Genomic DNA, 26659 nt, shown 5'->3' with positions numbered 1-26659 from the left:
TAACTTTCTAGTCGAGGAAGCAATTGTATATACGTATATTTATAGTAGAATCATGCGAACGTAATGAACTCGCCGGTAGATCGATGCAACTTCCTATTTTTACTGCTCAAGTTTAAATACAGCTGCTTTGGATAATTTTCAAAGAATAAACGAATATCAAAAACTTTTATCACGTTCTCAGTCTCTACAGATAGCTATTTAGTTCCTAACGACTTTACCGCTTTGTGAGAGAATATTTTTCCTGCACAATCAGATCTTAGCTGTCTGACAAGAAAATTCAATTCAGAGTAGTAAGTTTGAAATGCATTACGTAAAACCAGCGCATCAGTATTATTATGCTTATCGCCGTAAACATAAATTCAAGACTCAACAGTCGCTTATATAAAGTTTCTCAACGAAATATTTTTTATTGACATTTTTTAAACTTCCATTATCATAAAATCAATAAACAGGTGTATTTATTGTTTTGTAACTCTATAAATTGAAAAAATAAGCTTTATTAGAAAAAAATATTTAAAAATGTATTAATCATATATGTTTATTCCTCTTGAAAGCGCTTATTATGTATCTGTTCTTTCTTATTATCTCTGCAATAGCAAAATTGTTCCTCTATGTCTTATTTGTAAACACGGAGGCACGTTATATTAATAGACGACATTGATTTATAGTTACGCACAGAAAGTGTATGCCGCATCGATCATACGTCTTCCACAAAGGAAAATTGTAACCCAAAAAAAAGCACCGTATTGTCAGCTGGCAAAAAATATATGGAACTGCCGGAAACACCGACAGTAGAGAAAAAGGCTGAAAAAGCGCGCGAAATTGCGTGCGCGAATCACGTTACGAAGTAGCCGCGTCCTAACGGGATATTCCAGTAAAATGACGGTACAGCGACGGGTTGCGTTGAAATTAATGTTGGCTGTATCAATTTTACATCCATTTACGTAATTGATTTGGTCGTTGTAGAATAGTTCAATGCCCGATAACCCCTCGGCAAAGCAGCAAGCGATCTAAACGAATTTTATTTGCTGCAAAAAAAAATGTAAAACCTTTAATCGTTCGTGCATGTAGACTGCCAAAATCGATCAGTGTTAATTCATGCAATTTGTAAAATGCGCTATAATTGCTCAAATGTACCTTAACATTTCCAACGCATTTATCAAATGTAATTTCCATGAGCTCTAATGCTTAACAAGATGGAATCTCTCAAATTCTAGACTTTGCTTTTTATGTTTGTATATATACGTAGAGAATATAATTAAATAATTAAAAAATATTCCTTTTTACGCAACAGTTTTTCATTCCTACTTTTGTGCTTGTAAGTACTCAACAAAATTAATTAACTAATTAAACTAATTAACGTGAAATTATATTTAAAACATTATTTTTAAATAATCTAAAAAAAATAAAGGATTTGTATGTGTATATATACATATTTGTGTAAGATTTTTCACTAAATTTGCCGATTTTTTCACCATTACTAATCACAAATTAATCAAGCAAGAGTTAAACTAACAATACTATATTATATGCTCTGAAATTTTTTATTATGTAGACTCTCGTCTTATCAATCGGAAAATGAAAAAAATCACATACAATTTCCGGCACGAGAAAGATCAGATAGGAAAGTCTCTTTTGTTGACCAAAAGAGACTTTTCAAAAATCCGAGGGTGTTAACGAGAATCATTTCTCATTTGGATTGTCGATAGAAGAATGTCAACATCAGAGAGAAAGAGAAAAAGAGAAAGAGAGAGAGAGAGAGAGAGAGAGAGAGAGAGAGAGAATCCATCAAATTCAGAGATTTACATAAAGCACTTTACTGACGCCAAAATTATGTATATAACTGAAGGAAAAGCAAATAGATGATAAAATGGAAATATAAAATAATAAAATAATGACAAAAATAAAGTAATTTTGTTCCGCCAATATTTTGGTTGTCAGAATAAACACTTTTTCTTTTTGACAAAAATAAAGATTAAATTTATGAAAATAAAAGAAGACTAAAATAATCAAATTTCCAAAATATAATAGCCATAATAAAATATTGAAATATAATCAGTGAAAAATTAAATATGTGATAATTTTTTAAATTCATAATTTTGATACTCTTGTTACTCAATTATGCAAGTATCTATATTTAAAATATTTGATTTTCTGAGATAAAATAATAAAAAAAATATTATATTAAAAAATATTCGAATAATATATATATATAGAGCACTGGTCAATGGCGGGAAGATCATACAGTACCAGTATACTCGAGAGATCATGATTGATCAAACATAAATAACGATAGGGCACAGAGCCGCAACAAGTTGTTTGCGTTGAACAATTTTTTTAATAGATATATTGTCCAACACTATTAAAAATAAAAATAATTTAACGCGAACACCTTGTTGCAGCTCTGTGCCCTATCGTTATTTATGTTTGATCAACCATGATCTCTCGTTGGACGGAGTATATAGATATCTTTTAGATCAGTGTATCGCAGGTTTGCAATACAAAACATTTATCTATATTCCGGCTGTTAACAAAAATGTATTCTATTTCCAAAACGTATTTTCAGAAATAAAACTCATGTATCTGTTACAGCTTTTTAGCTTCCGGAAAGCCGTAATAAAAAAAAAAAAAAAAATGGCGAAACGAGAGATATGGTGAAGCTACTGGTCGATTATGGGCTGTAAACTGAATAAACGTATTTCACGACGAGAAACGCGCGGAAAGATCTCGGCCGATCAATTTTTGAACCCAATCACACATAATGCAAATCGTTACTGACATTTTTTGCTCGAATTTTTTTTCCTTTTTCTATACGCGATATACAAAACTACTTTAAATTTTTCGTCGCAGAAAACGTTCCAAATAAAAGAATACACTCCGGGTTTTTTACTTGTAATTCATGTATAACTCGCTTTGTTAATAATTGTGCGTATAGAGCGGCGAGTGGATTTTGAAAGCACTTAAACTTTGTCTTTCGACGTAACCTAACTTTTACATCTCTACGTTATTTAACTAGTGTCACTCTCGCTGATGGCCATCATGAACTCTTAACTCCTTTCATGTCGCGGGGATAAAACATAAACAGAAACTATAACGCAAATTGTAAAATGTAGCTAAACGTATATGAAACAGAAAAGGGATCGTGGACTAGATCACGGCAACTGTCCGTTATTATGGCTATATAGAGCGCAATTTATAGAGAACGATATCCCCTTATAAAATGTAACCGTAATATTAGACCAAGGTCCTTTGGAAAAAGCACTTGTCGAAACAGCCAATCATAATGTGCTGAATAAGGGGATACTGTTCGTGCTTTTGCAGTAGAAAGCGGGGAAATTAGGTCAGACGCTGTCTGCTCTAAAGAAACAAAGCGGACTATATCAAAATACGGGTTATAATCGGCTTGACTGGTATACTGTGCGCAGATGAAAAAAAAAATTTGAAACAATATAAAACCAGTGAAAAGATGCGGCAAGAAATATTTTATGTTTTTTTGTCGCGATTCCACAGGCAATTATCCAGTAAAATCATAATTATAATCAACACATAAGCATAACAAAGGCAAATATAAACAAGTGATAGAAGCGAGTTATACATGAATACAAGCAAAAATCGGAGTGTATTCTTTTATTTGGAACGTTTTCCGCGACAGAAAAAAATTAAAGTAGATATTAAATTATAATATAATAAAAAAGTATTGTTAGATAAAGAATCCTCAAAAATAATTTACATCAGATATATGTATCATTTGTAAAACCATTCTAAAACAATTAAATTGCAATCGATTTGTTAGATCAAATTTTGTATTTGTGTATAAAAAGAAAAAAAAGAGAAAGCACGAAACATTATTAGAAATCATTAAACGTAGACAGTCTTTTATTCCATTTCTTACGATGTACTTAAGCCTATACGACTTAATATTATGCTTCATTACGCTTCACGTGTATTCACTGGTTTACGGCTACAGTTATTTACTCGATAAAGAACGTAAAGAGCGTAAAGATGGAACTTGACTAAACAAACGACACGCCAACAATGTAAGAACTTTGCTCATCGTAAGATTGACATTATCATCAATTATGCCGCGAAGGAAATTTAGCTTCAAACAAACCACGTAGTACATCTTGAAAATTAAGTCTTAAAAATTGAATGAAAATAAGCATGAATAAAGAGACGAATAATGTTATTACCAATTAATAATGCAAAAATTTTTAACATTGGAAAAACTTTTGTCAACCTATTTTTACTTTCTTTAAGATAAAGTTATGGTTAAATTAATGATTAAATTAATTGTTTTCACAATAAACAAAAACGCGAGCGACGCTCACGACATTTATGACGCCAGGGATTTCCTTTGATATCAATAATCGTTTTCTTAAATTTACGATCCTACGTGACGATTAATAGTCGATGGTCGTCCGTCATTCGTTTATCATTTCTCATGTGTATGACAAAACTTCTATCTGTATTGATATTCGAGCGCTTAACACATGATGGACGTATATTATTATAACTATAATTTGCAACTCAATAAAATATATTTTGTTAAGTGAAATCGCAGAGTACACCATTGGTAATAAAAAAATAAGTAAATAATATGCAATAAAATAAAATAATAAAAAATAAATATTAATATAAAGAGAAACTGTGTTTAAAATTTAAATTTGTAATTGCCGCAGAAAGCTAACTAGGTCGCATCGTCGAAACGGTGTAAGGACCTCGTAGAATATAAAGCAGCTGGAAAATTGTGTATTTTAGAAGGGTCAAAGTTATTACCATGCATCATTACGGTATTCGACTAATGCTCAGAACCTTAAAATTTACGATGCGAACATTTTTTATCTGACTGAATAACTTCAGTTTCTAAATAGGTTGAATAAATTTTGATGTAATTAATTCGTTTAAGAGCTTGTTCTTGCGAAGAGTAATTGCAAAACTTTATTTTTTCCGAGAATAATTGATATATTTGACGTTTATCGATTTCGTTCGCACCATAAATTTATTATTTATAACACATTGTGAAATCATGCTTGAGTGGAAACGTATCTTAAATACCAACGTAACGTACTACCAATAAGTATTAGAACATTTTTTTATATTGGCAATAAACTCCACTATCAATACTACTTCTGACAAAACAAGAAGTTATCGTTCCCTTGGTTTTCTTTCGATCGCGTTACGAGAGTGCTGGGAAATGTTTTATTTCCCATAGCAGCTGTTTCAATCCTTCGATAAAGCGAACGCCTAAACAACTTTTGACTCGCCTTTATGCTCCCGCATGAACATTCTCCTCGACTGTCACTTGCACACGTTGATTTTCCAATGCAATATAACCAATGGCGACGAAGCGGCGAGTGCTTCATAGCTTCCTTTGCTTCGAGTGACTTCACTCTCAAACGACAGGATTAAACGGAAACTTTGTGTCCACTACCATATGCTTTTGGATGCTTTGACTTACGCTGGTATGAAAGGTTTACGATCTACGAACCAACTTCCCTTAACTGCGATTAAATAACCTATTTCCAAATTTACATCCCGCAGGAAATATCAGAAATCATAAGTTTAAAATCAAATTTCCATGGCAATTCCATTAGACGTTATCTTTTTTTCATAAATATTGATGTTTTAATAATAAAATTATACTGGCATTTTTTAACTTAAAATTTCAATAGAATAGTATTTTTTTATTAATTCCACTTTATAACTTAATTAAAGTCCAGATATATAATAACAAATATGCTATCTAATTTACATGTAACGATGTTTGCTATTTGCTATTTTACATCTAGAAAAAAAACATAATACATCGAAATTGGTTTTTCATGTAAAATTACGCCTTCAATCTGGTGGAAATCTCGCGTGTTGTCTTTGTATTCCAATCTTTATAGTTCCCACGGGGGTCTTAAAAAAGAACTCGTATTCCTCGATATAAAATCGATATTTTCATAAAATTTTCATTTTTTTCGTTACTTATGATTTATGGCATATTGGATTGTTTATATTTCGCTCACTGTAAAAATCGTTATCTTGCGTATAAAATTCCCTAATCTTCTAGTTTTTCTCGTAAATGCAAATCTATATTTTACAATATCGACACTTCGATACCAATAGAATATAAATCAAATTTATAAAACTTGTATAATCTCAACTTACATCATTTTCTAAACACTTTAACTCTAGCAAGATAAATTGAGTAGATATTTCATGTTTTAACTTCTACGTAGATGCACACATATATGAATAGATTACGCTAAAGCGATGCGTATATCGATATTCGCGCAAGAGCAAACAAGTTCTAGAACCGTTTTATTTATAGAAATTGTTAAATTAAATCCAATTTAAGTATTTATTTCTTTTAATTTTTCTATTGTTATATTATTTGTATCCATTATATATATATAGTTCGTTTTACATATAACATATTGTAAAACAAAATATAAATCAAATTTTAATAATATCTAATAATTATCTAATATAACTATCTCTTAATAATATTTGTGTGTATGTGTATTTGTAATACTTATACTATCTCTCTCTCTCTCCTCTTTTCTATCTAGCTGTTATACCTAAATTATTTAGACGATATTGATACATGTGTGTTTAATAAATGCACATATTTTCAACACTTCAGTCTAAGATAATTCCTTGCCCTTACATACTGCCGGCTTTATCTGTTGCATTTATTCATCAAAAATAACAAAACATTTATAGTTTTTTACGATTACACGGTGCATTCATGTGATAATGTAATTCAGAGAAATATTAATCTCAATGTAGGTTTCATTAAATTAATTTAATTCAATTTGATTTTATTCTCTTTGAAAAGATAAAATTAATGAATCTTTTCGCATGCATATACTATGCGTACCAAAAATTCCGGAACGGCTAATTATCTCGGAAAGTATTAATTTTTTGGAAAAATGTTTCAGATAAAAGTTGGAAGGTTCAAAGAAGGCCAATAGTCGATCTTATTAGATTTTGAGTCCGAGATCCGTGTTGGGTCCTACTGGGCCCAAAATCTAATAAGATCGACTATTGGTCCTCTTTGAACCCTCCAACTTTTATCTGAAACATTTTTCCAAAAAATATCAATATTTCCTGAGATAATTGGCCGTTTCAGAACTTTTGGTACGCACGAAATATGAAAGAGAGACAATAGAAATGACAAGTATCCGCTTCATTTTCTCGCTCTATTTCCACAAATCACCATTTGTAAAAGACCTGATTCAACGGCAATAAAATATATTCTCTGTCCCGTCCTCTGCGCTTGTTAGAACTTTCCATAAAAAATGTGTAATCTTCAATGATAATAAGAGAATATTGAACCCTGTAAAAGAATACCCTCAGATTTAAACGTGTCCGAGAGATTTATAACATGTCTCTCATTATCATGTTATATTGATTAAATAAAGCGTTGCTATTTTACTTATCAGATATATAAGCGTACATGTATATAAAATTACATATTAAAACCTTCATCAAATGTCTTTCCGAAACTTAATAATAATGTACCATTATCGAAAAAGACATCAGTAAACAATATTATTGATCTTCATAAGTCTAATACATTAAGCAACTACGTTGTATATATATAAAAACTGTTGCTAAGTTTTAAATATAATCATATCGCTCGTCAATTTGTTAATGTATGTATTTTCGCTCAGGTGTGTATCGTTTAAATGTAACGATACACTGATCAATATTGATGTGTTTCGAGAGTAATATGGTGCATTTCGATAATCAACTATGAATTCGAGCAAGATATATGTTCGCCATCTGGACTGCATAATTTAACTCTGTCATAGTATTCTATTGGACGCGCAATCATGGATGATATTAAATATCCCAAAGATATTTGTATTTCCGCATATGTTACGCGGGTATATGTAATATAAAGTAATGGCAATAAATTATTTTTAAAACAACTACCTATTCAGATTGAATCGTATGCGTACATACATTATTAATGAAGCTTTTAAGACTTTCGAGAATAAATAAAATTTAAAAAAATTGCCATGAATAATTGCTGATGAATTTCTCTAATATCATAGCTTTGGTTTAGTCATTTAGTTCTCCAGTGTGACCCGCGCGAATGCAATTATATAACTCGCTAAAAAGGCAAACCAAAAGCACTTCAGGATTAAATCAAAACGTATTTCAGTACATTCTTAGAGACAATACCAGTCGGTTTCTGGTCGCTTTGAAAAGAGCAGGGACGGTGTTCGTGCCAATTTCCGTGCACAGATGCGTGTAATACGATTTCGTTCATGGTGTAAATAATCTTATCAGTGGCCGAGCAGGTGCGAGCAAGTGCCAGTCGGGTATGTACATACGACCGAATCATCTCCCTTGTCTAATTCCCGAGAAATCCATTTACCACGTACGAGTTGCGGGATTATCGAACGTGACTGTAGAAAAATTACGGATTGTTTATACCTGCATTCCGGTAGAGTTCTCCTAAGTGATGCTATAACAATTTTGTATCGGCCGATACTGGTAGATATTATATCCACAATTTTACGATTGCACAAGTGATATCTACAGCGATATCGCATCGTGTTTCGTAATTCATTTATGACACTCTCTCCTTGCACTTTATGTCATCTCATTTCACATTCATCACTCGATGCCATTCCTGTTTCCCATGCATGATAAACAGCAATACGTACCATTTACCTTCACTTCAAGTCATTCCGAATAATTTTACGGATTTTCATATTAGCCTACAGAATGTCATGCTAATTTTATTGCCATTTTTATATATTCATTTTTCATATTTACATCTATATCGCATTAAAAATACATTTAAAAAATGTATCGATTTTATTTATAATGTGGTAACAAATTTATTTTTTATATTTAAGATGAAAATTTAGTAATATATTACGACAAAATAAGCGGCGTGTTAGCCTTACTTAAAGGGAATGGTTCACGTTGCAGGGAAGAAATGCGGTAATAGGGCGTTACGGTTAATTATACGGCCGAATCCGTGGAATACGCCAACGGAATCTTAATCAAGTCAGTTGCGCTGGCTTCCAATCTCACTATACTGATTCCATAATCAAATCTATTGCTCATTAAGAATCAGCGCATCATATCATGAACCCGCTACAGCCAAACTAATATTATAATGTGACTAGAACCCGAGTCTAATGTCTATTACTATAAGAAGATTATTATACAACTGCATTAGTTTAATACGTATATGCATGTGCACCGCAATTCTAATTTTGTTAGAATTGCTGTGCATACACATGTGCACACCTAGAACTATTACTAGATATTAGACATTAATTAATGGCAACTTTTATAACAAAAATGTCATAGTCATATTCTGTATTTTCTGTAACGTACAATTACTGTTCACAGTTCACACATTGGATATAATTAAATTGAATTAAGTAAAACTTGATATTTAAAAAAAGTATATAAATAATATAATTAAACATTATATTTTGCAACATCACATTTAGAATTAATAAGATAAGAGTATAAAATTACTTTACAAAGTTTAAAATTATCTCTTCAAAATACTAGATCCTGGTAATTAGATAATAACATAAAAATACGTAAAAATTATCAAAGTACTTAACAAAAAGCAACGCAAGTACGTGACAGAGAGCGCTGATACGCCAGCGACATTAATGGCCAAAGTTTAACCCTTTAGTTGCATAAGTATCCCACCTTGGTAGCCATTATATGCTCTTAGATTGACGCCGGTCATCAGCGAGAGACATTAAACTATATATAAAGTGGACGCGCGCGCGACACGACGCTTCTGAATAGAAATTCTAACCGAAGCACAAAGGACATTTGCATTTGAAAAGAAATTTCATTATAATGCTCGACCATATATCAAGATTATGACCGATAACGAAAATACTTATCACTCTAAAATGAGCGTCGTTGGTTATTGAGTTACTCCTAGCTTTAATGCTCGTTCCGTAAGAATATGCTTACAATTTGTGTTAACTCGCGATGCACTTAACATAATATAAATGAACACGGTTACCTACAGTATAATCAAATTTAAAAAAAAAAAAAAGATATCTGATTATTTTCGCTCTTAATTATATATTGATGACTAGATGTCAATACCTTTTCGTGTTTTACAAATATAGAGATTAGGCAATTGTCTGTATCCTCGCGGAATACGGAGACGAGGTAATCGTCGCCGCGGGATGCAAAATAATAATCAATGCGATAATGTGATAAACAAAAAAAAATAATTCATACAAATGAAGTTATCCGCAACGAAAAAGCAATATGGCGAAATGGCATTTTCGGAGAAATAAACAGCATGATGCGAATTTAATCCGCCACGCTGCAGCGCTGGTACAAGCGCTGTAATGAAAATTTCTGTACCCAAAGTCTGGCTATAATTAAGTGCTGGGTCACGGGCGTCACCTCGACAACCAATCTTATGCTTCGTTAGAAGATTGTTATTTATTAAAAATCACGTACAATTAAAAGGACCCAACACACACATGCACACGCACTTATCGGTTTTATTTTTAATTGCTAATGGTACGGAATATACACTTCATACAATTGAAATTTTAATATTTTACGAGCGTAATGCACATCATAAAAGGCCATACCGTTTACGACTGCAGCCTCTGGCAAGAATGCGCAACGTTATTAAATTTTAACGGACTGGGAACAAGTCATGCATAATATTTTGTGTTTTTTTATATTTTTTTTCTTGTAATATACCGTAATAGATAACAATCCGAAAGAAAAAAAAATGTAAAATCACGTAAACATTATTTAACTTTTGTTGTCCAGTTTAATTAACTTAGATTTTAATTTATAAACAGAAAAACATAAATCTACTGATTGGCTATTCTCTACGAATTGACTGTGTACCTATTTACTATGTTTGACGATATTTCCTCCAACTCTGTTGATGTAATTATATAATTTCTTTTCAAAAAGTTTGAATGCGGTTTAAACGTATTATTTAATACAATTCTTAATAAGTACGAATAAATAAAGACAATTAATTGATAAATAAAATAATTGATAAAATGCAATACATTTATGTAAAAAAAGATTTAATGTACATTCTTATCTGCAAAGTTTTCGTAAAAGTTTCATTTTTGTGATACATTTTGTACACTACATTCTCCAATAATAGTCGCAACTTTCCAACAAATAATTAATTATCGATTAGAAACACTTTGAATTATTTATGATCCTTTGGTATGCTATAGCACAGAAAGGCATGCGTTCGCATAGTGTAATATAACAATGCCATAACTCTCATTTATAACTATGATCATAATTCGTGTGTTATCTTCGTTGCTCGATTGTGCCATGCCAAGAATCGACTTTCATCGATATCCAAGAACCATCATATATCCGCGCACGAACTGCTGCCCGTATTCGAGGCACGATTCTACAAAGCCGTATCCCGTGTTGTTTGAGGCGCCTTAATAAAAACCATATCGAGAAAAATCCGAAGAGGCTCCTCAAATGGACGCGCACAAACGTACGTGCGCACGAATATATTTCGATAATGCGACATGTGGGGGAGTTTAGATAACGGATTTCGTTATCGTTTAGACTAATACAAATTCGTCTTATAATTGGTCAAGATGTTATTCCTGATATCAATCGTGGCTTGCCCTACTTCTCAAACAAAAGAAGCTTTTGAGAAAGTTAGGAACTCTTCAAGCCTTCACGCAAAATTAACTTTGCAGCCTTTAACATCCTTATCACGTTTTTTAATAAAAACAGCGCCTCTCCTGCATTTAAATAATTTATAAAGTTGTATATATCACTTCTTGCAATAAAGTATATTAATTAAAAATTTCTTATCACCAAGTAAAATTCCTCCTCTCGCGTTTGTATTAATTGATTAAACTTTCTCCGAAGCGCGATATTTACCTCTCCGAGAAAAAAACGACTATTTCGCAACATAACACAATTTATCAGCCCTCGCGGGCTCATAGATATAAAAAATTTAACGATGGCGCATAGAAGCACTTACGACCACGTGCTACGACAGCGACAGGACGCGTAGTCTTATATAAGTCACGTAAATTGCCACAAGGGGTACTCTACTTTACTTACTTTCATAATTACATAATTCAGATGCACAATTAAAAAAACTAAATAATATTTTTTTTTTATATTGTGCAATATTACCGCGTATTTTATTTAATGCACAGTACTATGTAAAATCCGTAGAAAATATGCTGCACTTTTTATTAACAAACACGCTCATAAAAACATGTATGTACGTTAATTTTATTTTATTATTTTAATATTAATTTGACTGTATTTTTATATTGTGAATAGATCATAATTTCACGTGGGAAATATGTAGGTTACGTAACAAAGTTGACAAATTTTAAAGATAATTATAATTTTCGAAGTACAATGATCGTTCCCTGAAAATAGTAGAGAGATACTTCCCAACATCCAATAACGATCCCCTATAATACGCACAATCGTTAATGGATTACCGTCGATCCTAAGTGATGGAAATTGCTAATAAAGCGGTAGACACACAATAACTTCTTATTACACCGAAAGTTAAAATCAGTTTTGCATCTTTATAAATAGAATGTGATCAATAATCACGAATCATTCCCTGAACCAAGAATTAAAAATATTATATTAAAAACCCACTTAAGAAGATACAAACTGAATGCTTTCCTAATAGTGATTTCACAATAGTTTATAACATAATTGTCAAAAGTTATAATCGTCTATTTATTAATAATAATTTTATAAAAATTTAAAGATATATAAGAGATATTATAGAAGATAAATAAAAATCCCAAAAAGATAAATGAAAAATATCGTTTATACGTTTTAACGAGACTGAATAGGACATGTGACGCTTAAGAACAAACGTTTGGCGGATTGAGATAGACCAATATCCTTCTGCGGCAACAGCACTTTGATTAATTCTGGACAAACATTACTTTGAAATTCACCGATTTACTGGTGGAAATAGAGTCAACGTAGCGGCCTTTCAAACTTTTTTATAAAATCAATATTCTTATCAGAAAAAAATATATAATTAATTCAGATTTATAGCGACAAAATTTAAAAAATTTGTTCTTAAATCAAAAAAGTTTACTTTAATTATTAGTAAAATGAAAAGGTTATCGTCTACGATGATACAGTAATCTTCTCTCTCATCAAGTTTTGGTAACGATAAATCTGCAACTCTTTGTAAATTTCATATTCTCTCTTACGTCAAAATCCTTGAAAGTTATAAAGAAGAACTGGTAAGCGCGCGACCGCATACCGCATCCAAGGGAACTTGTTAAAATTCACAGACTTTCTTGTTCCAACGCATACGAAAACACCTACTTCTCTCTATTTTCCTCCCTAACTTTTCGGCAATTTTCGCCGAAACTCGGGATAGAAATATATAGTATAAATTTGAAGTAAACAAAATCGAAATAAGAGATAACATGACGTATATATTTCAATGACACGAAACAATTGCAATTTGTTTGCACATTTATTTACATATAAAAATCGGCAATTTTTATCTTAATTTTCGTTCCATGCTTAAAAGAATCCATCCCCTTTACAATTTTATTCAAGAACTATTTTATTCTGCAGAGTTTGCGGACGATTGCCATCGCATCCTGCGATCTCGGCTATGCTTTAATTATTATTTAGAAAAATTTGCGAGACAATTTCTCCGTGTCTGGTACTCAACAACCTCAATTAGTGTCTGGAACTCGAAACGTTAAGTGGCGACCTGAGGTTTGCGATAAAAATGTACAATATAGTCGCGGACCGCGCAGTGATTACGTAAAGAGACGAACGTTACATATTATAAAAGCTAATTGAATTTCTCATTAGAATTATTTATTTTATAAATGACAAAAATAAAATTTGATCAGACATATATGTATTTAAATAGATCTGTACCTCTGTGGTTACATCTTCTCTAATACCTCAGAACGCCAGACACGTTTCAATTTTTCATCAAACTTTAACTTTATTGGCTATATGTTACTCGAAAGATAAACGTAATTTTCTTTCGAGAAATCAAAAATTCATAGGTTTACTTTACTCGAACATTTCTATTCCATGCACGACAAAAGAATGCATAAAAATACATAAGAGGAAAGGAGAACAATAATCGAATAATTATATAATAGTCGATTAATTATTTAACTTTTGTATTAAGACAAAGTACATGCCATATGGAAATGTAGCATTAAAATTTCAAAATACTGTTATCACATTGTTACTATATTTCAGTTTTAGCCATGATAAAAATATAGAACAACGGGAGATTATCTACTACAAAGAACAATGGGAATAAAAAATAATGGCATAATGGATATCGATTCATGGTAATCGTTAAAAAACAACTGATATTTTGCGAGCCTCTCCTATTTTTATTGATATTCACGTATATTTATAAAAAATACAATAAACATCTTACAAATAGAATTTAATTTTAAAAAATATAGAAAATATATGTATTTTTATGATATGGAAAATAAATAAAAAGTATTATATAAATGCAAAAATCAAATAAATAAATCGACGTTACTAATATTAAATATTTGTGTTATTGCAATAACTTGGCCTTAATAAACTTCTTATATATAATAAAAAATGTTCTTCATATAATGAGTGATATTATATATCTACTGTAACTCTCTACCCTTTAATTATACTGCTGGTAAGTTTTCTTTTTATCACAAATTTTATTCGATTAACAATCTCATTACTCTTAATTAAAAGACAGATAAAAGATGAAAATAAAGCGTAGAAAATTTTGTGCCGTTAATACAAAATGCGGACAACGATATTAGAAAAGTTGTCAGTATCATTATCGCGCATCTCATGCACGGAATCACGTTCATCTTTAGACAGAACGAAACTGCTTTTAATCAACAACGAAAAAGAAATGAATGCAAAGCGAAAGTGCAACAACAGGTAGAGACATTGCGCAGACCAGAAAACGACATACTAGTGATTAAAAACAGCGTTGTTATTTTACTGTTTCTCAAGCTTAACAATGAAGATCGATAATCCTAAAAAATATAAATATTCTACCAATACTTAAAAAATAATATATAGTAGGAGAGAAATATTAATAATAATAAATGCAGCTGCTTCGTAAAGACATGGAAATTGACTGAATTTAAAATTTTCTATATAGCAATAGCACATATTTTGAGCATACATTTATAATTACTTTTAACTTGCATCTTCTTTGTCGCGCGTCATTAACGTTTCTTTAATTCCGCGCGTCTTTACGCCCTATTTCGCTCATAACAGATCTACACTGCTATGCGGACTCAAACGTGCGAAGATACGCAAATCCAGTTGTCCCACGGGATGCATTTCTTCTCTTTTTTCCCCTCTTTTGCATGGTTGCAACAAGAGCGAGTGGTATAACGAATCAAACGTAAATCCGTGACAAAATTATGGAAATGAATAGTGGAGCATATTTCCATACAGATTGGTCCTCACGTTTCTCAAAACTGAATTGTTCTATTTTTTCTGCAATGTGACGCCGGACGTTATAATAAAGCGACATTCGTCAAAATGATTCAATCGTTAAAAAAAAATTATGGTACGATGTTTGACACACAATAGTTCGTACGGCAATTTCTGTAAAAACGCAGAAGACAGTCGATTATTTCTCTGAAAACTGCAAGTCGGCCCATAACGATAAACCCAATGAGAGCGATAGTCAAGAGATTCGTTTACTCACAAGCTCGCGCGACTGTAATTAAACGCAGAAGCCACAGAAACCGACATTTCGATCGTTGTAGGAAGGACTTTCGCCTTGTCTTTATTACTGTAGATTGTTAGAATGTGTGACGGGAAAACTTGGATAATTTTGAAATCGATGCTGATCAGCCAGATTGGCGCGGTAAGACATAAGTCGGACAAGTACATCGACCATCTGCCTCAGTAGTGGGCGTATAAAAGGCGGATTACGAGAGGCGATGCATTTCCTAACCGAGACGTAGATAAAAGCACGTGCGCATTCGTCTTCGTATATTCAATTTATCGAAGTTCTTTCATCCTGATGACAAATATAGGATAACAGTAAATCGAAATGGCGATAGGAGAGACAAGAATAATAACCACGAACGTGTATTAAAAATAATAATTTACGATATATGTACGTTAAATTGAACTAATACGCATTTTTCAACAAAACAAAATTTAACAGTTCAAAATACGAGCTATTGTTCTATTTTAATCAGTACGAGTTACTATTCTATTCATAAAAACAGAAATATCATTTTTCCTTTGGCTTTATACGTGCGTAATGAAGCTTTCAGAGTAAAATTTTAAATCTTCAAAAAACAGCAATAAAAATTTTGCTCCTTTATCGACCTAAAAGATTTATCTCGTTATTAAGTTTCATATATTAAGAAATGGAAAATTTATTAATATTTGGCTCAGAAAGCAAGCAACTTTGATATTAAGCTACGGATCGAGAACAATATTATCCATTATTTATTTTGGTCAGTACGACTCAATCAATTTGATGTTTGATGTTACAAAGCCGTATATTTCCTTTTCATCAATCCCTATGAGAGGGAGACTTCTCTCATAGTGCCGCTCGATGAAAGTATCCCAAACCAGGCCAGGTATTACCGTACTACCGACTACAATTATCAGCCGGAACATGCCGTTAACGAGGAAAGCCTTTCAAAGGCAACACAGAGTTTCGATTAAACTTTGTAGGTACTCCCACAAAAGAAAGATATGTATTTTTCTCGATACGCTAGGAAACTTATTTACTATTTTGTTCAATGAAAAAATTGCTTGAAAAGTTTTCCTTCTAACTCTTCTGCAACAAATTTCTGACAGTATTTCTAGCGCGTTTTTCTATTTTACGATATTACAGATACCTTATCGCCAATATGAAAAATAATCGATAAATATATATATATAGAAAAAGACAGTACTTGTATCAAGACTTGTATACTCATCGGTGTGTATTTTGCGATATAATATTGAGTATATCTTGATATTATTTATTACTTATATTTATATATATATTTGTATGTACGGAATTATTGACAAAATTTAATTTTTACAGTGCAAATTTCTTAATTTTACCGGAAAAGATTGAAAACAGGCGTTATAAAGCTTTCTAATATACTTCATTTCTTATTGTGTCATTTGGTGCACGAACAAATGGGATTGCTCTTTCAGCGACGCGGGAACGTGCAACATAAAGTCGGTCGTAGTTGCAGTTTATGTGACACGTTTAACTACAAGCTCTTGCAAAAGCGTATCATTTCATATCACGTATACTTGCGGTATCCTATCAAGTTAGAGAAGAAATATTGAATTATTTTAAAAATTTCCATTTTTTTCAACTCTTATAAAATTAATAAAAAGTTTTAACTCTTTTGTAAAATATGTAATTAATAAAAATACCGAATATTACGTTATGTCTGTAGTCTGTTAGCACACCAATGGTTTTAAATCAATTTTCGTTCGCAAATATTTGTGCTAGATGGCTAAGCTCAAGTTTAGTACCTATAAACCGAAGATGGACGCGCGTCTTCTTGCGTATAATCTGAATTTCTGTTAACTCGAGAATCGTGATGTATATTGTTTATCCAACGTATATTCATAAGATTGCTCTCTATTTCATTCTTTAAGATAAAATTAGAAATGTTCTAATTATATTAATATACATATTTAATTTATGATATTACACAAAATATTACAAAATGTAAACAAGAATATATCCTCAACCTTTAACTACGTAAATATCATGTACACATAAATAATATCATATTGTGCAACGGTGCAAGTTACTTTATAAATCTTAATCGGATTCCTTAATTGCAAAGAGACTCACAGCTCAAAAGTAAGGCAGAAGCAAGGAGATTTTCATCTCGATTAAAATGAGACTCAAAGTGATTTAGCAAGGTAATTGCAACTGACTCGTTAGCATCGGTCGATGCGGGATCCCGCGCGCAGAGCCCTTTTAGCTGAACGACGCAGTAGAATGCATTGAAATTAGAGAACCGCATCGCGTCCGCAGGCAATAGTAGGGCATAGTTGGGGATCCGCCCGAACACCGTATTCAAATCACATTACAAATAATGATACGGCAAACAACAAAGATTGTCTGTTTTACCGGAATAGAATTGCACTAACTATTCAACTACTAAAACTGATACTAAGTGTACAATGTAAATTTTGCACACTGTTTTTCTTTACTTTTATTCAAAAACTAATTACATTACATATATATATACGCACCATCTTACTTTAATATAGTTTTGCCTAATATTTCATATGCTATGTGTGTGTGCTACAAATATAAACCGTGCAATCCAAAAACTAATAAATAAATATATAACTTTGTATTGGCCACGCGTAAAAATCTTTTGAAATAAATGAATAAATATAAATAAATAATTGTAATTAATAAAATATCTTGATTATCTTTTCCAGGATTTGGCAATGATTAATGCGACGAAGAGGTGATGTGATGTGGCGAAACTTTGGTTGGACGGCCATTCTGGCCACATGGACGATATTCCTGATTTTGAATAGCGGCTTAGCTGGCGAACGAATTCTCAAGAAACCACAAAACAACAATGAAGACAATGTTCATCATGGAACAACGTATCCCGTTTTCCATAAGAAAGTTGTCGATTATTCTAGGTTACAATACGCAAGAGAGAATTTCAAATCAAATGATCTTTCATCAATGCATGCAAAAGCAGTTTCTATGGAATTCAAAAATACGGAAAATCGCGATTCACGACTCAATGGCCATGAAAAGCACATTGCGATGTCAAATGCAATAGCTACAACGAAATACTTGAAAGACAGCGACGACAAAAGTGAGCAACTGATTACAAAAAGAACGGGAAATGTATGGTTGTCGAAAGTTATCGTTATGGAAAAATCGAAGAATACAAGGAATTATCTTAAGTTCATGTCTAGCCTACGTCCGCCGCCACTTAATACATCCCAAGAGCTGAAAAGTGCCTCGAGAAAGAAAAGACGTAAGGAAAGAACCATCTACGTGTTCTTGAACAATCATAAAAAGATGGGAACGATAAGACACGATATTCAGGCACATGACAAGAAAGGCGGACGGTGGAAAAAGTACGAGAGGGATCGAATCTTTAGTGGAGAAAACGGGATGACCGCATTCTTCCCCGACAAATTCACAAAGAACTCGCGTAGCGAGAAAGACAGTTCTACACAGAAGTTGAAAAATTCCGATATCTCGCAACTCAAAACTACGAAAGCGGAAATTATCGTGTCCAGATACGCCAACGGAGCACACAAACATAATAGAAACGAAAAAGATTTCCGCCAAAGTCTCGAGCTAACGAAAAACAGCACGAATAAATTGATTTACGTTAGAGTCAACGACAAATCTCAAAAAGTAGAGCCAACTTTTTCAAACTACTCAAGTTCAGAGGTAAATCGGAGTCGTGGGAATGAAACTATTACAACTACTACAAATAACGCAATCATAGAGAATTCACCGCACCAACGTTCCGTGGCCGTCACCTGGACTACATTAATCTTCAACTCCAAAATCTCGAGCGTAAACGGAGAAGTTGGTGATGAAGAAAATACCTTAAGTCCCTCTTCAGAGTATTCAAAATCGAAATCCTATAAAGTGAATGAGTTTCTAGCATCAGCCGAAACGTACAAACGCAACGAATATTTAAAGGTAGGATTTAAAGTAAGTACAGATACACACGGGAACAAAAAAGAAAACGGGAACAGCGTCGGTTCGTTCACTTCTCGCGCATCAAATTCGCTCAATAACCATTTCGCTAGGAAAAGAGCCAGCTTTACGAAGCGTCCCTTTTTACATAGAAAAAAGAACGAATTAAAGGCAAGCGATATATGTGATCAGCGACGTCAATATTATTTTTCAACAAGCGATATTAATGCAAGTACAAATAGGAAAACAAGGAAACTTGGCGAGATGCGTATAAGAAAAAAAACGGAAAAAAAAGAGATTACCGCTGCTGCAAACTACGCAACGCACTACACGCTCGGAATCGAGCCTGACCCGTCACCAACTAATTTATCTACCAAGGGAATCGATGAATCGAACTTAGACTATCAGATGCCAGTGCGTATTTCAGTCACGCAGAAAAGGAATCCGATACACGTACGACACGTCGGATCTGACGCGGACTGCGAGCGCCGGCGCAGAACTGAGTTCGAGGCCGGAGTTCGTGACGCGTTTCGAATCGGCCTTCGAAATGTCTCCAATCCATCGACGACCACTAAATTCAATAGCTTCCTTGACCAAAAACCTAATGGCCGCCCGAAGTACTCACAGAAATTTCATGCAATCAATGTCGGTACACTTCCACGCATCGCTGAAACAACTGATGGAAGATTGGAACACGACCGCGATGAACCTCGAGGAACTTCAACCGAGAGCATATCTATCTTTTTCGGTGCAGCGAATGTCGGCGATAATTCGATCGGAATGCGGAAGATTAATGGGCATGTGCAGTCATCGAGCGAACTTACGGATGAGCCCGGATTAGAAAATGTCAGAGTTACGACGAGACGAGGTGAAAATCATCGAGACATGCATGAAGGATCTGGATTTTATTCACGAAGCGACGGTGTTCATAACTCAAAGTATCGACGATATAAACGCCACGAAAATCGAAATACTCCGAGAATTTCGACATCGACTGAATTCGACAGCGGCACGTGGAAGACACTCGATACGGCAACAACAACGTCGAACTTGCTAATCGAGTTTACCGCCAATCCACCCATTTCGACAACTGAAACAAATAACGTAGATCAAATATCGACTAGCGCGAAAGAAGTTCTTACATCTGTGGAAGCACCGCCGTCTTCGAAATACAGAGAGTTTCAGAAAGAGTGGCAATCGACCCCATTGACGACTAATCACGATGAGAGATACACGAATGCTCCGGCAAGAATGGGTTCTAACGCTTCTGATTCATCAGAGATATCGTTGATAGATGCTCCGAAGACGTTTAACGTCAGTTCGGTAGAAACGCCGTATCTAATCGAAGCGCACGATCGATCGAGAGCGACAACTAAAATAGACAACTCTATTATTCCGAAAAAGGTTCCTCCAGCTGTCGAGGCAAATGTGCGAATATCTGACGCGACGAACAAGAACGCCTTCGAAGTGTTTTCGACCGAGCTCATTAATTCGCAAGAGGAACACGGAGCGTACGGTAACGAATCCGTATGGACCATTGACCCACTTCCACAAAAGAACAATGACCCTTCTGGAGGTATCTTCGAAAGCATCACCATGGAGAATATCATCGACTCATCGGCTAGTGACGTGCTTTCGGATCAGTGGCCTGTAAAGCATAGCGCAGTGGTAGAAGGTGATCTCGTCCTCGGTGGACTGATGATGGTGCACGAAAGGGAAGATAGAATTACATGTGGTCGTGTGATGCCTCAGGGAGGAATTCAGGCACTTGAAGCCATGCTCTATACGCTGGACACTCTCAATGACCGGGAGATTGTGCCTGGCGTCAAAATCGGAGCGCACATACTCGATGACTGCGACAAGGACACCTATGGTCTTGAGATGGCAGTGGATTTCATTAAGGGTACGTATGCGTATACGTATGCAATGTCGGAGCATGATGATCATGTCCTCCTTTACGCATGTTGCACGTGATATCGTACGCTTCGTATAGCGAATCTTTATCAATCATAATATCGCGAAAAGCATGAAAAACTCAGATCTAATATTTCGTATCTGATTCTCACATTAAACTGGTCCGGGAAATACGACATTAAACTTGACATTTGATTTATGAATCGTGTAAATACTCTTCTCTTCTTTAGTAGTATTACATCGCTTTCCTTCCTTATAATTTAATATTGCTTTCCTTTATTCTTACGGATTTAACTCTTTTATGACTTTATTCTCCCATATTTTAGATTAAAACTAGATCTAAGCTTCGCTAATTTTGCCTTCCTGCGCAAAACCAAACAAAATCAAGTTTGAATATATATCATATTTCTGAGAGATTTCCCCATATATTGTTTTACTATTGAAAACACTGATATACCGCAGGTCTATAATATCTCCAAAGAATTTTCTAATAAATCAGAAAAATTACGCTAGCGAAATCACCGCCACGTAATTTTCTAATGAAACGAACATGTATTAACTCATTTCTTTGCCTTGCGCAGTATAATGATTGGATACACTCAAGGCGAAAAGCATATATATGTACATATATTATACATGTGTATACACTCACACATCACACCCGTCACATTGTTACTCCATTTACATTTATATGATAGAGAATATAGTCAAATATCTTTTAAATCTCTTTTTAAATCTATTTATTAATTCTTCACATACACATATTGATCGATAGTTTTTGTTTATGTTAAAATAACTATATATCTTGTTTGTTCGCTTCAATAATTTAAAAATTATTGTAACAGTAAATATATTTTCATTGTTCGATATCTTCTTTTTTCATCGAAGATTGCAATAGGTGCAGTATTAATTACGATAGGCATTTTATATTTAAATATAAGTTTGTATATATATGTGAGTGGATAAATAAGGTAAAAATTAAACATCAGTAGGCCAACGTTCTACAATGTTGAAGAGGCATATTCAACTACCGGTAAATTTCCGACCGGCTGTCGGTAAATTTCCAAGTCAGGAAAGATCCATCGAGTTTTTCACAAAGTACCGACTACCCCACAGAAACGCCAGCATTTGATAAATTACGCGATTTATCGTACGCTGGGCTTTTTATACGGATTTTGTCGCTGTCAGTATAAACTATAGAAATATAAAGCTCCATATCAAGCATCGATCGCGTCTATAAAATTTATAGAGCACTCTTTCCCCTACTTCAATTTTCAACACAGTTTCTCTTCTACAAAATATCGTATCATAGAAGAATTACTTTAACTTTAATTTGCAAATGTATATGTTCTTTTGAAATAAATGTACAAAGCATTTTGTTTGATGATAATATCGCAGAAGGAAAGAAAGCATAATTTTCTCTTCTAAAATAATCTAAGAGAGAGAAAGAGAGAGAGAGAGAGAGAAAAAGAGAAATTCTAGTTTCTTTTCCAATCCACAAAGTTTCCCATGAAAATGTAATTTTTCGAGTTAACACGTTTGCTTGGGGCAGTATGAATCATTTGTAATTCAAAAGAAATGCAAGCAGTCGCGTTGCATACGATATAATTCTTCCGTACCAATCTCAGCAAAAGTCACGTTGCAGTTGTAGAGAAAGTCACACGCCCCAGCGATACCAGCTGCACAGTGATAACATCCGAAAAATTGTCGTTGTATTATTCAACGGATAGTACACCCAAGTGAACTATCTTCACTATGCGGAATATGAATTCCCTATTCGATCCATATATTTAATCTTGACTTGGGTTAATAGCCGTCGGTGAACGCGTGATACTGCATCGCTGTAAGCTTGCGTTCTACCAGCTGGCACCAACTCGTTGATATTCACGATGGTTGTAATCGGTTTTATTGATACTTTCCCGGAAAAGAGATTTATAAGCGGCTTATAGGCGTGGATAAATCCCCGGAAGTTCAAAAATCATCAGCAAACGAAAGCGGATTTATTAAATTTTTGTCGAAAAACTAGATGGTTAAATTTTTCAGTAAATCTATCAATAGCTCACCGAGATACACTTCCTCTTTCGCATTAGAAGTCCCTAATTTGCGCTATTGACATGTTCAAGAATTGCCGTGTCCACTTCTACATTGCATCGTATAGACGCAATGTGATTTACAGAACAATTTTCAAGAAATCTACGATGGTACTGCTTCATAAATTTGCACGTGATCAAAACAAAACATAGCTGTAATTAAAAATAAGTATTTAAAGTAACAACAAAAAAAATAAAAAATAATATTTTACATAATTCAGAGTTCGCGGTAAAACTCTTAATATAAATCCTGTAATAATATGTATAATATATATATATATATATATATATATATATAATCAGATTCAAAAAACTGTCCCGAAAATTGCCGTAGGACATCAATTTTTTCCAGGACAGTCCTGGAAACTACATATATATATATATATATATATATATACGCGTATAATTATACATAAATCACGTATTATATACTAATGTGTAATTGTAATTAATGTAATAATTATATATAGTATCAAAAAATATTTTCTCTACGATAAATTTGACGCAAATGGATATACAGTGGATCAAAAAAGTATTTGCACGCCCAGTTTTCTTACAATAACTTTATTCGAAGAAATAATACATAATTACGAATTATGTCCATAAGTAACTTATTACATACAATACATGTAATATTATTTTTCGAATAAAGTTATTGTATAAAAAAACTGGGTGTTCAAATACTGATCTACTATATATAAGTACATGCATTTTCATAATAAAGTGGTATACCACGTAAACAAGAGCAGCTAGATAGCTAAACCGAATTAATTCAACATGTTCGGTATGTGAGGATAATCTTCAAATCGATAGGTCTTTATAAGCCGTTAATTAATATTGCATGCTGAATTTCCCATTGAGAGCGTCGCGGACATTGCGGTCTGTAATTATTATTACCTATGATACAGTTCGTTCTCCGCATGTGCAGAGTGTATAGCTAAATTATGCTAACGCAATCGTCACGCGAGACATTAATATCACTTTGGACGACATTTAGAGTTCAAAGAATCGTTATAGATATGAAAACAAAAACAAAATTATGAAATAAAAATATTTCAAGAACTATATAACCATTTATATATAGATAATTCTGATGATTGTAAAAAAATTATTAATCTATTAACAATCTAGTATACAAAAAGATGATTTCAAACAGATAATAATGAAGACATAACGTCTAAAATTTACTAATTTAAGTCAAAAGTGTAATTTCGCCGCGTTTGTTTCGTCGAGTCGCTGTTGCTCTTTGTTTCGCAAGATTGCAGATGAAATGCTAATATAGCATGCTTTACAAATCTCACTGTCATGAACCAACTGCAGATCTTCAGAATTATATATTATGCCGAAATAATAACTTTTAATGTCAATAAACAGTAATATGTTTACATCACTCTCGACAGTCTCGACGCGCTGCAGGGCTCATAATATTAATAGAGTGTATATCACATGCATTTTTATTATTTTAAAATATGCAAACATAAAAAAAAATAAAGCACATGCCGCATACATATACATACATATGTACGTCTAAAGCTGCCATTTGTCTTTTAATTCAACTGTGACTAAAAACGCGACTGATATTGAAACATTTTGCCGAATTCGATGTACCTACATTCGTAAATACCAGAATTCATATCTGATAACTGAACGGTGAACGACAATGTTGTACCTGTTGTCATTAAAACATGAACGTTTTTGCGTTCGAACTGCACGCGAGCTCTCGAGATAATGTTGCTTCTCGTGGCGAGCACAGCAATTTGTCACGACTTGCTTCCCGACGAACGATTCAAAAACAACATTTTTCAACGTGCAGCTCAGCTGAGGCACCACAGCAGGAGATAATGGCAAAATCGAATACCGCTGTACCTCACGGAAGTGAGCAGCAATAACGATTTTATGAAAATTTAATGAGACCAGAATTTATTCCACCGGGGAATGGCATTCTCGTTCGAAGCAAAAAGTCATTTGCAAGAATAGAGAAAAATCTCTGAAATTCTAACTGTCTTGTTAAAATGTTAATTATTATTGTTATGAAAATGTTAACGATATCGGCAACATTGCAAATAGCAATCCTCCATTCCGATTCAGAAATGTTTAATATTATATGTATATCTGTTATACTGCATTGTATATTGAGAAAGATTCTTGAAAAGACATTAAAGGTAAAGAAATATAACTCGCGAACAAAACTTACCCAAACTTTGATCAATCTTCGATTAAAAACTTTTTTACAAATGAAATTTTTAAGCAAAGCGACGAATCGCTATCGTTTGATGTAAATTTTAGGTATCGTAAAACTTCTCTCTGGAAAGCGCCAATAAACGCGTTGCTCTCTTTCTCCTACAAGTCCCGAGTTGTTGATCAATGTTACGGGGGAACGCTACGCTGCGGTGGAATATTTAAACGTGTGCTCGCGTGGCCAATATATCGGAACATCAAACGTGCGCTTGCTTCCTTTGTGCGAGAATACTAACGTTGTAACATACCTTTATATCAACTATTTTTTTTGAAACTTTCATCCGTTGCGTCATCACTTTCTGCGAATGTCCGGAAAACTGTTTCGCCATTGCCGGAAGTCGTTTGTCACGAAATTGGCGTTTAGAATATTACATCTGTTGATACTCTTGCACAAGTATTGTAAAAACGTTTTTAATTTGCAAAACAAATGCTGTAATAACTACCTCGCAATAGTAACTTTTAAAATCAATTTTGCCTTTGTTCTAAATATTAGCACAAGTTGCTGTATGTCACGTAGAAGTAGTTATTTGTATTTCTTTTTTTGAACAGAAAGCTAACCAACAAACTTTTCTCGTCATAAATTTGTTATAGTCTAGGATCATATTATGGCTTAAAAAACTTTACGAATAAAAACCATGGGGATTCATTAACCACTAGCGTCTAACGAAATTTAAACCGGAGTTTCCGTAAATTAGTATGCGATACTTAATAGTTTTTTTTTATCAGAATTAAGCTCGGCCCC

At 33.3% G+C, this 26659-nt stretch overlaps 2 protein-coding genes across 5 annotated transcripts in view; one reads left to right on the top strand and one right to left on the bottom strand.

Annotated features, from left to right (window-relative positions):
* Glurb (metabotropic glutamate receptor B) overlaps positions 1-26659 on the top strand; it is a 124155-nt gene that overhangs the window by 26535 nt on the left and 70961 nt on the right. For all 4 annotated transcript variants that reach the window (XR_013258342.1, XM_077415226.1, XM_077415225.1 and 1 more), the window contains one exon: positions 18436-21578. Coding sequence is in view for 3 of the 4 variants with exons in the window: in XM_077415226.1 (XP_077271352.1) it covers positions 18452-21578 (3127 nt within the window). In the remaining variant the exon portion in view is untranslated. The remainder of the gene's footprint in view (positions 1-18435; positions 21579-26659) is intronic.
* The window catches only part of LOC143902387 (UNC93-like protein), a 126339-nt gene that overhangs the window by 46067 nt on the left and 53613 nt on the right, over positions 1-26659 (bottom strand). The gene's annotated exons all lie outside the window — the stretch shown is intronic.

Source organism: Temnothorax americanus, unplaced genomic scaffold, assembly GCF_048541705.1.
Source record: "Temnothorax americanus isolate GAGA-0224 unplaced genomic scaffold, ASM4854170v1 Scaffold4, whole genome shotgun sequence".
Taxonomy (NCBI): domain Eukaryota; kingdom Metazoa; phylum Arthropoda; class Insecta; order Hymenoptera; family Formicidae; genus Temnothorax; species Temnothorax americanus.
The sequence above is the reverse complement of the archived record's forward strand: the minus strand, read 5'-3'. Positions and strand labels throughout refer to the sequence as shown.